At 39.2% G+C, this 17,326-nt stretch overlaps 1 protein-coding gene across 6 annotated transcripts in view; it reads left to right on the forward strand.

Annotated features, from left to right (window-relative positions):
- The window catches only part of sdk1a (sidekick cell adhesion molecule 1a), a 352,985-nt gene that overhangs the window by 251,884 nt on the left and 83,775 nt on the right, over nt 1-17,326 (forward strand). For all 6 annotated transcript variants that reach the window (XM_079864734.1, XM_079864735.1, XM_079864736.1 and 3 more), the window contains 6 exons: nt 1,504-1,587; nt 7,317-7,511; nt 9,652-9,768; nt 11,822-11,989; nt 13,811-13,913; nt 14,188-14,361. In XM_079864734.1, the coding sequence (XP_079720860.1) occupies nt 1,504-1,587; nt 7,317-7,511; nt 9,652-9,768; nt 11,822-11,989; nt 13,811-13,913; nt 14,188-14,361 (841 nt within the window). The remainder of the gene's footprint in view (nt 1-1,503; nt 1,588-7,316; nt 7,512-9,651; nt 9,769-11,821; nt 11,990-13,810; nt 13,914-14,187; nt 14,362-17,326) is intronic.

Here is a 17,326-nt window from a genome sequence, read left to right on the forward strand (position 1 = left end):
GTTATAGTTTTAGTGCTAGTAAGCCTATTTAGAGGTGCAGATTAATTCAGGTAGGACTCTAGACATATTTTTATTATGTGTATTATGAGGTGGTCCGCGAAAATTCTTGATTACAAATAGTGGTCCACACACACAAAAAGTTTGAGAACCCCTGCTTTAAGGGTACTGCCCTAGTGACAAACTGTTGTACCACTAAAGCCCAATTTATACTTCAGCGTCGAACTCCCGCCGTAGCTACGTCGTAGGCTGTGTGTAGCACGCGTACCATTCGGCACACCTCCAAAAATGTAACAACGCGCCAATTCTCCGCAGATGGAGAATTCTAAATCAGATACAGTAGCACAGTAAAGATTACATATATGAATGCATTAGTGAGAGAACGATTGCGTGGCTGTGTCTCTCTACTAATAGTAAAGCTGTGGGTTTTAGTTAAGAAATATATGCTAGAACTTTTCAGTTTCTAAGCTATTTTATTGATAAATCACAGAACAGTGTTGACAATACATTTTTGCACTACTGAATGTTTCTGTGTGCTTAATTTGTGCGTTATGTGCGAGCTACTGTCTGTATGTGTGTGAGTTACAGTGCAGCAGCGCATTAGTTTAGAACGGGCGATTAACTTAAGTGTACAATAAGCTGTTTAAAACGTGTATTCTCCCAATCAATTTTGAGCATCTAGATGGTACAATCAAACATATATTGTGGAGCGTTCTCGGAGTATGCATTTACTTTTAATTTTTAATGTTGGAAACAGAGCGTAAAAGTACTTCAAAGATTTCTTATCCTGTTGCGCCCTCTATAGGCCATGACCAGCAACTAGTTGACGTCAAGCTTAAAGCATCATGGCAGAGCATTAAAGTTGACTAGTCTGTGCAATCCCTATGACCGAATTGTATTTTATGGGTGAACCATTCCTTAAAAAAACAAAACAAAACAAAAAACATTCATACAGACCTGATTACAGTATAATGTGAACATAATAAATAGCAGATTTCCCTCATTACAGACTCATAACAGATGTTTTATAAGCATGAAATCTATAATGTAAGACTGCAGCATTGCAAAGTTTCAGTGGCCATCTGTGCCTCTACAGGAAGTCCAAACATTACAGTAGAGGACGTTGTGTATTAGGTGAGGGAAGTGAATGAAACATGCCCAACAGTGCTCTCAGTCTTAATGCGACCCTTCCACATGTCTGACTGCCGAAGACACGTGACTACATTAAGCACAGAAGCCGAGCATTTCAATCTTGACAATGTTGATGAGTTCATTACTTTTGCTCCAGTAAACGTTCAGTTGCTACAGAAAAGGGAATAAATTTGTCCCACACCCATCTGCGCTCAACGAAAATACAGTTTTTAAGAAAATACATTGAATTCCACTGACTGAATCACTCGATTATTGCTGAAGCCGTTTATGAATTTCAATACCTTGAAAACGTCCTTCTTTTGTATTCATTTGAAAAATGACAGTGTTCTCAAATAAGCTTGTTTGCTTTTGCAGAAGCACCCTATTTCACCGCTGAGCCCAGGAGGAAGATGATGGGAGAGGTGGAGAAAAGTGTGGATATCCAGTGCCAAGCTCGAGGTCAGTGCTTTACGTGCAGGATTAAACTGAGGGAGCTGGATTGATTCGAGGTTTAAAAGTATACTCCCCAATATACTTTACACACAAAAGACACACAGAACACTTCAGCCCCCCTCTGATCCATGCGCTTCATCGAGCACTCCGAGCTTTTGTAGTCAGTAATCTTAGTTATGTAAAGGTATTTATAGCAATTTTCGCATTGCTTTCTTTGCGCTGCCACCCACCGTTGTGAATTAACTCCCAGGAGCGCCGTGCGGGTCTATTAACCAACCCCAAAAGCTGCGTCCTGCTCTGTTTGGGGGTGATTTATAAAATCGGTACATTTAGAGGATGTCAGCATCCCTTCGTCGAAGACAAATGGTAGCCTTTTGGACGAGTGGCGAAGAGTTTACGATTAGCTGTGAGATATGAGGTGTTGATGGGAAGGGGCTTAAACCATTATCATTATAGTGTGGAAAAATGGCTGATGAAATGGTATTGGTTTTCTTTCAGAAATATTCTCTAGATTTCTAATAGTGCTGAAATGGAAAGTCGGCCCAACTGTTATAACCGTACTTATGATATTTGTCCGTTGAGGTTCAGTTTCGGCTCAGCTGCAATTTCAGCGAGGGGTAAAAATGATCCCTCAGCATCAGATGGGCTGTGAGAAATAAAAACAAGCGAGTCACCCCGCCGTATCCTCAAGAGCAGAAAGTGGAATCAATCCATTACCTCTCTTATGTGCTGCTTCTGGGACTCTTCTCACTTTTTTATGTGGCTGGATTGAAAGGAATCCTTTTGTTTTGAGAAGTTATATCTCTCCAGAGCAGAATCAGAAGTCTCCAGCTCTAAAGGATCAAGGAAAAGACTATAAGACATACCCAGAGCCCCTCGCTCTTTTGATACGTCTTGGAAAATTTGCACGGCAAAGTCTGCGGCTGTTTGGTGCCGAGTGGAGCTTGATACAGCCGTTAACCACAGGCGAAGAGTGCTAAATGAGTTTGAATAATACAGTCTGGTGGCCTTCTCTTGATACAGACGAGAGCCACAGCGAGTGATGATTCCCCCCCGAGACTGCACTTTTCCAAGCTGCTGGAATATTCTTAAAAGTGTGCTAGCCGAATCTGTTTGGAGGCTTAAGGCCTCAGATCATCTCATTTCCACTTGACACTTCATCTTTTTTATATCCTACAAAGAGAGCATCTAGCATTTTCAAAATTAGACCTTTGAGTGTGTATAATAAAGAGTGTTTAGACCAGCGCGGTCTGTATGGCTTCATACTACACAGGCCTTCGCTTCCAAAGGGAAGAATGGGGATAAAGATAGTGTGATTTCACGTTAGCAAAATGGATTCACTGAAACTGTGAAGTTTATACAGTATAATGCCGCCTCAAACAATACACCAACAGTACTAGGTGGCTTTAGTTTTAACAATTATCTATCTAGTACTAATGGCTTTAGTTTTAACAATTATCTATCTATCTATCTATCTATCTAGCCATCTGTCTGTCTGTCATTCTATCTATCTGTTTGTCGTTCTATCGATCTTTCTGTCTGTCTATCTATCTATCTATCTATCTATCTATCTATCTATCTGTCTGTCTGTCGTTCTATCTGTCTGTCTGTCATACTATCTTTCTGTGTGTGTGTCTGTCTGTCTGTCATCTGTCTGGCTATCATGTTGGTAGATATTGGATATTTAATTGTGCATGCTAAATTCCTCTATTTTTACATTTAGATTACCTAACAGTCACTTAAATTTAATCTTAAAAAAAAAAAATTTACACTTACAGTTAAATGTAATCTTTAGTGATGTGCCTTTTGTCAGTGATCAGCCATAATAATAATACAGTTTTTCTCAGTCGCTTTGGTGCATTTCTCACATCACTATTTACATTTGCACAACAGTTAATGCAGTTCTCAAAACAATTAGTACAAACTGCAAAACCTAGTCGATAACCTGCAAAAGCGTGTCACTTGCTCAAAATGGATAGCTCATTCCTCAAAAGCAAGTGTTCATGTCAATGAAAGTGTCAGTGTCATCAAGATGAAAAGTCCTGACACCATTGTTTATGAACAAGATAGTCAAATGGCTTTGTCATGTTTTCATTATGACAGTTTACTCTGTAAATGTTTTCCAATGCAAAAAAGTCAGATCTTGATGACACTACCTGAAAATGCTCAAGACAGCACTATATACTATTTGCATAGCCATTTGAAAAATACAGTAAAGTTACACATTACTGTATTTAGTGAGGTAACTGAGTACAAGACACTGAATATGTATGTTTCACATTTTTACTGCATATGCTCTTTGCAATTCTAATTTGTTCACACTCACAGCATTGTACAAAAGAAAAAATACACCATTATTTACAACAAACATAAACTCCCTTTGGGTAGAGCTGTGCACAACTGTAAACAATATTGCAGTACATATTGGAACTGAACATACAACATACATAGTACTGTAATCATTCATGAACATCCAGACGTTCCTCATCAGTGAAAGCTGAGATTCACCTGAGAGAAATTGTTCAATTTAGGAGACATTTTCAGGAAAAAAAAGATTTAAAAAAAAATGTGTAAAATTTGCTTGACAGATTCTGACAACTAGTTCAACATTTTTGTATGTAATGACTCAAGCAATGAAATGAGGACAATTAGTTTTATATGGAATGACTATTCAGCATTCACAAGTATAGTTAATTTTGACTGACATGACATAAGCAAATGATAATGTTATAAAACAGCAGAGAGTTGTATGAAAGCAATTGATGCATGTCCAAAAGCATTTGCAATTTGTTGGAAGGAATGAGAAACTGCTACTATGATGTGCACAAATGACTAAATGTTGTGGAGGTTGAACTAACTGTTGTGCAAATGTAAATAGTGATGTGAGAAATGCACCAAAGCGACTGAGAAAAACTGTAATATATAGTTGCAATCAAAATTATTCTTGAAAACAATTCAACAAAGGCATCAGTAAACTATTATAGAAAGTTTATTTATACACATTTGAGTGATTCTAAGAATGTAAAGTTAATGAAAAATGAAAAAAATCTAACTGGCACTAAACATTCATGTACAAAATTATTCAACTTCCAAATTTTGTGCAGAAACTTTTATTCTTTATAAACTCCAATAAATGCAGCCTGTAAGTGCTTAGAAGCTTCTGTCACCTCTCCACAGCAATCTTGGCCCATTCCTCACTTGAAAAAGCTGGAAGATCACAGATAATCTTTGGTTTTCACGTTACCACTGCTTTCTTCAAATTCCACCCAATATTTTCAATCAGAATTAAATCCTACGACTGATCCCTGAACCAGGCTTCGGTAGGTTTGGATGTATACTTTGGGATGGCTGTCCTGCAGGAAAGTCCATTGATCACAAGCTTTAGTCTGTGCACCGAAGGCATCACCATCTTTGTCAAAATGGCTTGATACTTTAAAGAATTCATGATGTCCTTCATACAGTAAAGATTTCCACTGCAACAGCAAAGCACCCCCATAACAAGACTGGAGCACCTCCCGTTTTGACCATGGAGATGGTTTTCTTCTGCTCAGAAGCTTTGCCTTTTTTGCACCAGAAATTCCACTTATCCATGGGTCCAAAAAGTTCCAGTTTGGTCACATCACTCCATAAAACATTCTTCCAGAATTCCACAGGTCTATTAGCCTGACGTCGTCATACTCAGATTCTAGTCAGAATGTGAGTCTGATACTGGTCCATTGAGCTTTGATTATGGGGCGTGTTTCAACCGCACCAGGAAAGAAAATGCCTCTGCACTCAATTGGATAGACCTACAACCAATCAGAGCAACGTAGTAAGTTTTCATTCATGTTTCCGATCGACAAATGCCTTGATCGCGGTTCTCTGTTCCTCTTTTAAAATTAATGCGCTGTCGATATCTTCTATAACAGACGCGATGGCGGAATCTACACATGATGTTTCATAAACAAAGTTCGGCAGGAGTACGTTCACATAATCAATCCAATCAACTTGTCATCAAACACAATAGGCTTGTTTGAGATGCGCCTCGCCTCGCCTGAAATGTATGCGAGAGTAGGCGGCTGCAGTGAGAGGAGGAGTGAAAAAAGCGCAGGCAAGCCGGACAGTTCTCTCTTCTCGCAGTGGATCTGACACCTGCGAGATCAAAGACGGATATCGCGGGATTCACCAGATTCACGCTCGTGCACAGTGTTGCTAATAAACTGAGTGGAATTTAAGTTCTGTTGCTTTTATATGAAAATAAATATAATGAACAAGACACCAAAAGTAGCATAGCCTACTTATTTAATTCCATTCCAAATACATGTTTTTCAGTCTTTTTTCTTTTTTTTTTTTCTTTTTTTTTCTTTTCTTTTTTTTTAAATAAAAATTACATTGCATAACCCATCGCACTGAGGTAGTTTGGGAATATTACCACATAACGTACACATAAAACATGATATCAGAGTTTTAAAATCAAACATTTTAAATAAGAGCAATACATCACGGTTGTTTAAACCAATGAACATCAAGCTGTGTCGTCAGCAAGTCGTTTCCCATCATGCTTCTGATCAGCGCAGTCGGTGGAGAGCAACTGCGCTCGACTGCAGAATCCGACAGGTGCGCCTTGCGCTCGCGAGAGATTTTTGACATACGTCAGCATGACATCAGAGCAAGGCGGACCGCACTCGGACACATTTCTAACCGGCATGCATCTCGCGCTGATCACCGGTGATCGATTCTGCGCAGATTTTGCTCATCTCAAACAAGCCTATAGTCTACACTATCAGCATGAGCATATTATTCACTCTGTCAACTCACCTAACATTCCTTGACAGTTTTCAGCATCCCTCCACTCACTCTCGGCTTGTCCTTCCACAGCCAGGAATACGGGGGGAGTACTTTGGGTTCGGGCCGAATACCGAGCCCGAGCCCGAGCCCTCTCCTCTCCTCAGACAGCACGCCAAATATGCATTTATTCTATCTGACTTATTTGTATAAGCGTGAACTCGTGAAATCTCAATTCTCCAGCGGCAGTCATTTGAATTCAACCCAAGCGCTCGTTGATGACGTGGATGATTACGTTACCGTTGCTCATCTGTCCATCATCGTATAAAGCCCGCCCTGACAATTTGATTGGTCCGAACAATTTTTGTTCGGGCATAATAGCTCCTCAACGAATCGAGTCCAGACCGAACTTCCCGACCTAAAAATGTTGTGGGCGGGGCTAAGTTCGGCTGGCATCCAGGCTACAGGTCTATCCAAATGAATTTTAGAATATTCAAGTCGGCCTTTTATGCTCTTCTTGGTCAAGTGGTCAAGTGGCATTGTCAAGTGGCATTCGGCAAGATGTGCCAACATGAAGGTCATGCTTGTCATGTGTTTTTCTTATACTCTAAACTGAAATGTTTTTTCCTCCTTTCAACAGGTCATCTTGCAAGTCTTTAGCAGTAAATTCAGAGTTTTTTCTTCAGTTGCTCTGATCAAACATTTTATTCCCATTAATGATATTGTGCTTTTTCTTCAACACCCTCAAAGGTTTTCTAGTACAACTATTTTTTTTTCTGTTTTCTTTAAGCTTTCTATATAGTTCCATCCCATTTTTAAAGCTTTTTAAATGTTTAATAAGCTTTTTACTATAAAAGATTTAATATTGGTTACATTTATAATTTAATTCCAACCTTCTGAACCCAACTGTTCAATTGCTACCTTCATCTGACCTTCATCATGACCCATCATGTTGTGTTTTTAACTCACAGGGGTGCCCATGCCCAAGCTGGAGTGGTATAAAGATGCTGTTCCCCTCAGTAAACTCAACAACCCTCGCTACAGGGTCATCTCCAGCATGGGCCTTCAGGTCAGGAAGGTACAGCCCAGCGATGCCGGAATCTTCCAGTGCTTTGCCAGGAACTCGGCCGGAGAGGCTCAGGTCCACACTTACCTAGACGTCACGAGTGAGTCTGACCCCAAAGGCGGGCAGGGGGGCATCATGCTTTATTTATCACACATTTTCCAGACTTACTGTTATTAATTACTGACACGCAAACAATCAAGACGTTGCTAAGGGTATTAGATGTGACCAGATGTAAAGTGCACCTTTCAGCCGTTGTAAAGCAGTTCCCCGGCGTGACAGATGTGTTGTTCCTAATCTACGGACATGTGATTCTCACTCCTTTCTGTAAGAGATGCAACAGTGCAACTCCCTGTGGAGAGGCCTGTCTGGAGTTGATTACATCGTAGTGTTTGTCAGGACAAAGCCCCGATCTGTACATGAGGACATTAAGACCCCCTCAGAGGAGCACTCTCATCACACAGATAATTACCACCGCCCCGACTGCACATATTTACTGCACGTAGATTGCCGTAATGATTTTAACTTCCAGCCGCATTGACCTTTGAATCATTCAATTGTCCATGATTGTGCAGAATATTTTGGGGAATGGAGCTTGTTCATTAAAAATAATAATATTTTATTTTTTAAAAAGTTTTACAATGTCCTTGTAAAAATGTAAAACTAATACTGTTTTGGAGCATAAAACGTTCACTAATAAGGTGAACTTCAAAGTAAAAATAAATAAATAAAATGGTACAAAATTGTAGAATAAGGAGCCTTTAATACAGATAAGCTATTAATTTCAGCCCTTAAAAAAAAATGCTGCTCTGAATAGCTGAAGATCTCTTCTTGCATATTGATTGTGCATATCTAGACTCGCTCATTGACCGGCAATTTAATCAAAGCTGTGTTCGTTCTTCAGCAGGCTTTATTATTCCTGTATAGATCTGTTTCATCCTAAAGTGATCGAGGACAAATACAGTGGATGAATGTTAGTGTGGTCCATAATTACTTACCAGGCCTTTATCTCCCCAGAGAGATGGGGTCATCGTACAAAACATCAGAGCATATTGAGCATGTTGATTTTCAATGACATACTAACTCTGATTTTTAAGTGTGGAACATTGTGTCAGGATGTACAGTTTAAATGCTCTAGGAAAGATAGCACTGGCATACCTTTAGGATACATGAATTTTAGAGATATTGAGGTTTATTTTACATATGAGAGTAATGTGTAAATACAAGATGTGTCCTAAACCTAAATAAATCAAGACTTTGCTATGTGTCACAAGTAAAGGCACCTTCACACCAAGAATGATAACTATAAAGATAACCATAACAATGACTATATTAGCGTCCACACCAACAAACGATAATGCTCTGTTCTAAGGTTTGCGGAATGGATTCGGAATGGAATGATTGGTCAATGTTTTTATCATTTATCAGCTGGGGGAAAAAAAAAAACGTTTTGAAAGTGATTCCAAGGATATTTTTTCTCTGTGCCGTTATCGTTATAGTTGTTGTGTGGACACATTCAGTGTGCTATTCTTTTATATTAAGATTTCTAGGACTATATCTCTATCGTTATCTTTATAGCTACAGTATAACGATAAAGATATAGTTGTAAAAATTACTACTAAAATAGTTACTAAAAATTACTAGATTGTTACTGTTACTGTAATAAAAAATGACTGATTTATAGCATAATATTAGATTTTGGTTATACTGCCATGCCCTACCGTTGCATCAGTATTCATGTGATAAAAAATTATGTAAAGGAATTGGAAACCAAGCTTTGATGTGTTTTATATTCCTGTCTCGACTGTTCCAAATGAATATGGCACATATTCAACAATGCATCCAAACAGTGATCATTTGCTCTCAAGCAGCAATGCGCTTTACTTTTCCAAATGGAAATACCTTTTCATTTAGACATCTCTGCCTATTAAAAATGACCTTGCAACTCCACATTGTGCACCCAATCAGAAAAGTGTAATTAGATTCATGCCAGTTGTTTACTGACTCCGATTTGAAACACGAATTTGCAGACATGTCCCGGATCGCAATAAAAAGCCTCAGTAGTGTTTTGATGGACATAACATTGTTTGAATACAATTTACTGGCTGTTGTTTGGCCTCCTGTAATAATTTGCGTGTTCCTGTGGGGGTGTGTGGGTGGACTGCATTAAGCGTTAATGTGGGGTTTTTGAACGGAATGTGGCGTTTTCTCGTCCTGATTAAAAATGTGAGTGTGTTTTGCAGGTATGGCTCCTGACTTCACCGCGGCACCGGTCGATATCACTGTCACAGACGGAGCGGTGGCTACGTTCACCTGTCAGGTATCTGGTGCCCCTAAAGCAGCCATCATCTGGAAGAGAGGTAATGCTAGTTCAATGTGATGTTTGATTTGAGCATTTAACATTTGAATTCATTAATGAATGAGGCTTAAATCACATCTGAGGTCTGTTTCAAACCAGGGGAGTTGCCTTCCTGCCTACTGCCTACAGTGGAGTATCTTAAAGACCCACTGTGGTGAAAATCATGTTTTTAATGTTGTTTATATGTCTTATGTGGTGTTTTTAATATGCTTTAAGACAAACCATGTGCAAATGCATTAGTCAACACCATTGCTGAGTATTTTCTCCTCAAAACTGCAGTAAAAAAAAAAAGTCTCAAAAACATGGTTTGAAATTACCAGTGTTTCTGACGTTACAAACTATCTTGTAACCAATCACGTCAACCTGCCGGCGGGCTTTAGCATATCATTAACTATCACCTCTCTGAAGCATAGGAGTCTCAAGAGAAGCCAGGTTATCCCGGTATATTTTTCTGTTGATATGAAAAATCAGGTACATTTAGCTATGTAGCATGTGAATTATGTATATGATGTATATTATGATGTTATGATGAACTATATGCTTTTCTCCACTAACGTTCTAAGTTGTTCAAAGTGTTTCTAAGGATACTGACTGTTCGAAGGCAGCTGTCTGACTCTGAGATGGAACATTAGTAACACATTATTAGCTGTTTGAAAGCGTAGTCATGCAAAGGGCTAATCATATTAATGACCTTTATGTGTCCGACGTTGAAGAGAGCGATACTTAAAACGCATTACCATTCTGATACGACTTGTATACAAGCCTGTATAGTTCACTCTTGTACTTCTTCTGAATCAGTTTCTGGTCCAAACATATACAGTATGGCTGAATTAAAATTGTATTTCCACTTGCCATCATGCAGCGTTTAATACAGTAAAGTTGAGCAAGTGAATCAGGTATTCTGAGCTGGTGTGAGTGAGTGGAGGCGGGACTAATTAGCATATTCATGGGTCCGCGTAAACTAAATGAAGCAAGGGTGTAGAGTTACATTCAAGATATTTTAAGGCATGAATATTTTTTTCCCACAGGAAAAAAAACAAACATTCACATATGTAATTTTGGTGATCAAAGATGTGTTTCAAGGAATACAAATATTAACTACAGGGGGACTTTAACCATTCAGTCTTGAATCCAAACAATTTAGAGCCAAAATAGGCAGAAACTCTGTACAGAGCTTTTGTACAAGAGACTTGGCTCGCAATTGAGTTTGATGTAACATAAAAATACGTAGCACCCACAAACATTAGATAAAACAATGCATTTTTACCTACACTTACCTTATCAATACATTGTACTAATGAAATATAAGTTTATCTATAACAGCAATTTCATTCAACTCATCTGCTGTCTTGGATTCATTTTTTTGTCCCTGTGGTTGTCACATTGCATTCTGGGTTTTGGACACTGCTTTAGATTTCAGTCAAAATGAGGATTATTGGGAGGCTTCAGAATTAAATTGCTCACTTTTTGTAACAGTCTTCACATTGATACCACCTATTCTTCCTTAAAATGTTGTCTTCATAGGCTGCCAGCTAGGCTTTGGAACAGAGCAACAATGTAATGTCAGTATTAACATGGGTGCAGCCCTGCTGTTTTGTTATGTTTACTAGTACTATATATCGTTGGCATTCTCGCTGCTTTGTTCCTGCGGCAGAGCCATCAATTGATGTATGAAGTTGTGTGTTGTGTGCTTCACAGGAAGCCATTAAGATGTCTTTGTTGTATCCGATTGACAACACAAAAGATAATTTCATGCAAGAGTAACAAAAAAAACTACCATTAAATTCTACAACTGTTTTGACTATATTCATGAGGTCGTTTCCATAGCATTCCCAATTATGAGGCGGCATATATAATAGTGGCCCCTAACAAGGTAGAGAGCTCTGCAGGCGGTTTTTCCTCTGGGAAAACTTTAAGCTTGTAATAAAATCATCCCGAGCTCCAACACCATGCATAGTGATGCTCTATTAATTCCTTATATGGAAGCAGAAGCAAGATATTGAGCTCTAACTGGTTTGTTTGTTGTTGTGTGTGTGTGTGTGTATGCACAACAGATACTCAGATCCTCGCCAGCGGTTCGATGCAGATTCCACGTTTCACCCTGCTGGAGTCCGGCGGTCTGCAGGTTCAACCAGTGGTGATGCAGGACACGGGCATGTACACCTGCTACGCCGCTAACTCAGAGGGAGCGATCAACGCCAGCGCCTCCCTCACCGTATGGAGTAAGAGAAACACTTAATCAGAACACATTTGTGAACATCTTTCAGAATCTGCTTTTTCACTGACTTGAAAGAGGAAAGATGATGTCACTATGGAAGAATGAAATAAAATTAGAATAAATTAAACTTGTCTTACAGTTCTGACTTTATTTTTCGCACATCAGATTTTATATCTTGGAATTTTGAGTTTAGTCAAAAAAGATGGAATGAATGTAAATGAAGGTAGGAGTAGGTTAAACCAGTCACTAGGCCACCGGGATTTTTCCTAATTTTGTGACGGAAAGGTTCGGACTGGATCACGAAATTCATGTCATGAATGAAATATTCATTTTGTGAATGTAGTATTTATATATTTGATTTTGTCACTAATATGAAAACAAAATGCAATGTATCAAAACATTTCTTGAACAAAATATGTATTTTGTGATAAAGACAGTTCCTTTCATTTATGAAATTTGGCGCCTTTTAAAAGAGATATAATTCTTGCAATTCTTTGCAAGAATTGCATGGCCAAATTGCAAGATTAAAATTCAGAAATTTGATATAAAAAGTTGCAATTACCTTTTTACTTTTTTATTTCATGACGGAAACAAGCTTTTATATATTACGAACTGTTACTCAAACAATCAGCGCAATGTGTTTTTTGTGTGCGAGTCCTAATTTGCATTTCCGTAAATATGGAAACACTTTTGTTAGACTGAAATCATTTGATTTTTGCACAGTCAGACTTGCAAATCTAGAAAAGTGGGTTGTAGGTCAGTTTCGACCTGCATCTATTCACATAAATTGCGCAAATATTCTGTAATGCATTGTGTCATGTATACTCGGACAGACAGATAAAGACTGTAGCTCAAAAATAAAGGCCTGTTCACATCAACGCGAATGTTTGGCACAAAAAAAATATGACCCAATTTTCTCATGCAGATCGTCTATTCAGACCAATGCATAACAATGGCAGACGGGCTGAATGAAAATGCATTTTCACTTCTGACACTAGATGGTGCTTTGTAGAAAGCAGAAATAACTTGTTTCCTCACACAAAGCAGTGCTGTGCATCTTTCAATTTATGACACTTGCTTGTCACAGAGAAAAAAGGAAGTCAGTATTTACATATTTTGAAAAACATTTAGATTTTTGTATTCGCTATGATGTTTATCAAACAACACAAAATACAAGAGTACAGAGACAAGAGAGACGATTCTGGATTCTTCCTCTGCTATTCACTGTCGCTTTGCAAAATAGTCTGTTCGTAAGCGGCACCAAGCCAAAACCGGTGCGTCCAAAATTACATACTGTCTGAGTAGGTACTACATTTGAATTCGAATTTACTTTGCAACCGTTAAAAAGCAGCTTCTACATAGAATGAATATGGGTAGTATGAATAAAATTCGGACGTACTACTTCCGCCATGTTGTTACTGTCTCAAGACCCACCGGCATCAGAACGTCAGAATTTAATGGGGAAATACTGTTACATTTTGTTACAGCAAAGACCCACCATTATTTCAGTGGAAATGTGTGGTTCTGGATTGGCAGAACTCGCATTAAACTTCCTTCCTTTAATAAATAAGTAGCAGAGCGGAGCATGATAAACTGTTCCATGAAAAGCAGCTTCTCGGTACAGCTTAGCAAGGTGATATCTACAGCTTCCAGACTTGATATTACACACTGATCAGAGCATGTGAAGTCCCGGCTTTGTCTCAGCGGGAGGGAAATGTGCTTGGCCGTTGACGTGTGAAGAGGCTGTGATTCAATGAAGCGTAGCCGTTTGGTTCTTGGAAACATTAAACTCGTGCAGAATCAACAGTGTTGTGTTTTCTCCAAGGTCGCACATCCATATCCAGACCTCCCATGGACAGACGTGTCATCAAAGGGACCACGGCCATTTTGGAGTGTGGCGCCACACACGACCCACGCGTGGCAGTGAGGTGAGTGATGACAAACGAGCCAAGCTGCTTCCTCTTCTTGTCTGGACATCAGAGCCCAGGGCTCCACACTCGGTTTGATTGTAATGTTAATTCAAAGTGTCAGCCCGCAGGCCTTGAAGTTGATTCAAAGCATGATCCGTAGTGTTGTACAGTTAATTCAGCGCTAATATGCTGGATATCAGTGTAATGAGCCAGCTCTGTTTCCTGCACTCCCCCTGTGTCAGTTTGACTGTGATAGAGTTCTCTTCCGCTCCCCGTCTCCTTCACTTGGCAGGTACGTGTGGAAAAAGGATGAGGAGTTAGTGAGCCAGACCAGAGGGGGGCGTATCAGCCTGCAGGAGGGCTCCTTGCACATCAGTCAAACCTGGTCCGGGGACATCGGGGACTATACCTGTGACGTCATCTCTCAGGCCGGCAACGACTCCAAGGCGGCCCGTCTGGAGGTCATGTGAGTGACTTAGCTTCCCTTCATCTCTGAGCATTAGTCTGACTAATGCGCTGTGCTGATGGATGTGTGTCACCTTCCAGGTGCGCATAGCGCATCATTTTTCACCAGCTGCCTTTGAAGTGTGAGGACGTAACTGAAGAGCAGAAATATATGCTGTCTCTCAGAAACCTCTAACCCTAAGTATTCAACTTTGTCATGTAACTCATCCCACACAGTTTCTCCTACAAACATGAATGATAACTCAAATCATGAAGCTTGTTGAGGAATGCTGTGATATTACTTCTCTAAGTGATCGGGTGTATTATTTTCACCTGGTGGACAATTGAACAGACAAAAAGAAGTCTACAGATTTAAGGCCTGTTCACACAATGGACAATAAGGTTTAAATAAACATTCTAATTCTGTGAGAATAGTGCAGTCCACAACACAACTATATCAATAATGACACAGAGGAACGATATCATTGTAATCACTTTCAGAATTATTTTTTCCAGCTGATGAACAATAAAAATATTGACAGCCAATCGGAATCCAGCCGACCTTAAAGAGCTGCATGATATCGTCTGCAACTTTAAATGCTCCTGGATTGTGATTAGCTGACAATGTCTGAAAGGGATTCTATCAATACTGTTTCTCTGTGTTATGGATATAGTTGTGATGTGAACTTCACTATTAGAATGATTTTTAAAACTTTATAGTTATTGTACATGGTGTGAACGGGTCTGTAGGAAATAGGTAGGTCTGTCAGAAATATTGTCCTTCAGGTTAAAATCATAATCAGAACATTATCGTCCATTGGTGTGGATGATAATGTAGTTATCATTATCTTTGTAATTATCATTTTTGGTGTGAAAGGGCTGTCCACACCACAACAGAACGACGCAGAGGAACAATATAATTGGATTCACTTTCAGAATGATTTTTCTTCCAGCGAACCAACAATAAAACCACCTGACATCCAAATCAAAATCCTTCCGACTTTCAAGAGCTCTAACCTTTAAAGTGACTTGAATTGGGACAAAAAAATCTGGCATGAACTGTCACATAAATTTTGTTTATATCATTTAAAATGTGTGTATTTTACACTGGTAAACCCAGTGTGCATGTGCAGTCGCAAGCGCACGTCTCAGGGCACTGACTTTACCTATTTGTGATTGGCTCTTTATGATGTTTTATTAACAAAGTTCGGGAGGAGCGCGTTCAGATAATTAAACCTAATTAAACACATGTGGAGCACATTCAGACAATCAAACCTAATTAGACACGAGTGGACCACACTCTGTTAATCAACCCAATCAACGAGGTAAGAGGTGTATATTGCAAACTTACCTCCGTTCGTTGACAGTTTAACAGCATCCCTCCACCACCCCATCTCCTCACTTCTAGTCCTAAATACTCTTACAACAACGGGGGGAGTACTCTGGGTTCAGGCAAAATTTCCGAGCTCGGAGCCCTCCCCCGGACAGCACGCCAAATACGTATAATCTTTACTCTGTTTAATTGATGTAAGGGTAAACTCGTGAATATTTAGAAGGCAGGACTCATTCTGCCATATTGTGACTTACACTTTTTCCCATTCATATTAAATTGAGTATATAAACAGTCTTTGGGAACAGTACCAGTAGCATTTCCAGTGGAACATGTTTCGGTGCGGTATGATTATTGTGCGATTTCTCAGCACAACACAGTCCTAAAAGCAGTCCTACAAAATGAAAGTTTGTCAGTGAACATGCCATCTATGTCGCAATTCTGATTTTGCAGCATCACTATGCTAACAGTTCGTTCTGATAATGCAAAAGTGCAAGTGAGCAGAGAATCAGAGATTTTTCTTTTTTGATGGGTGCTTTTGACTTGAAAGCCCTGACGACCACAAAGCAATACACTAAAATCCAACTGCATAGCAATGCCCTGGCTACTCACAACAACACCATCTTAGCATTGTTGCAATGAGTTTTGCATGGGCAAGCACCACTCACATATGTGTAAATGTAGTAGTTTAATGTGCTGTCAAGTTGTCTTTAGAAAAACTCCCTTTAACACTGTACTTCCATTACACAGTATTCTTTGTTTGCTTAGCTTTCTTCTGCATTTTGTTTGCTCACCTACTGCAGCATCTGCATGCACTACTTGAGTGGGTTGCTACTCTCAGCAGGAGTGTGTAGACTGACCTTTCCTCAGTAACCTTTTTCAATGTAATCTTTCAAACTGGATTCCAACTGCTTATACTCAATTTTCATATTCATCAACAGTCTACTACAGTAATTGTAACTTTTAAAGTCTTTTATTTAATCAAAAAAGTAAAAAAAAAAAAAAAAAAAAAAAAAAAATCTACTGTTCTTTTTCTTTTAAGTTAGTTTGCTAGTATGTATGAGTGCTTTTCTAATTCTCTATCCAGAAAAAAAAGAAAAAGAAAACTTATTTTGACCTTTTGACCAGTCTCTGAGTGGGTAGATTTCTTCATCCCGGCTATTTGAAACTCCATTTCTGATACGTGTCTGCCAGTCGAATCCTTAAACCCAAAAATAAAAGCTAAATCTTGGCAGCGTAAACATTTTAACACCTAAAGCCTTTGCTTATGACTCTGTACCACAATATGATGAGGGAATAAAATCCCCTCAGAAGCTCTCCAGAAATAAACCGCTGGAAGACTGCAGTAACCAGCGGGTGTGTGTACTTTATGCAGATTTCATGAGGCTAATGTTGTGTGGAACTAAGACTCATTATCTTTTTGTGGGTTTTCTGGCTCCTCATTAAACTGAAGAAGATGCCGTGGTGGTATCAGATGGTTGTGTGGAATCAGGCTTGTTGTCAGGAGGACTTTCCCCAGTGGCTGAAGTCACCCATCCGTTGTCTTTTTCCACCTTCAGCGATCACAGCCCACGCCATTACAAATAAACACTGATGATCCATAAATCTGAACAAAAGCATTAATACCAATACCAAGGTCGATTTTATTTAGTTGCCA

This window comes from Squalius cephalus, assembly GCF_949319135.1.
Source record: "Squalius cephalus genome assembly, chromosome: 1".
Classification (NCBI taxonomy): domain Eukaryota; kingdom Metazoa; phylum Chordata; class Actinopteri; order Cypriniformes; family Leuciscidae; genus Squalius; species Squalius cephalus.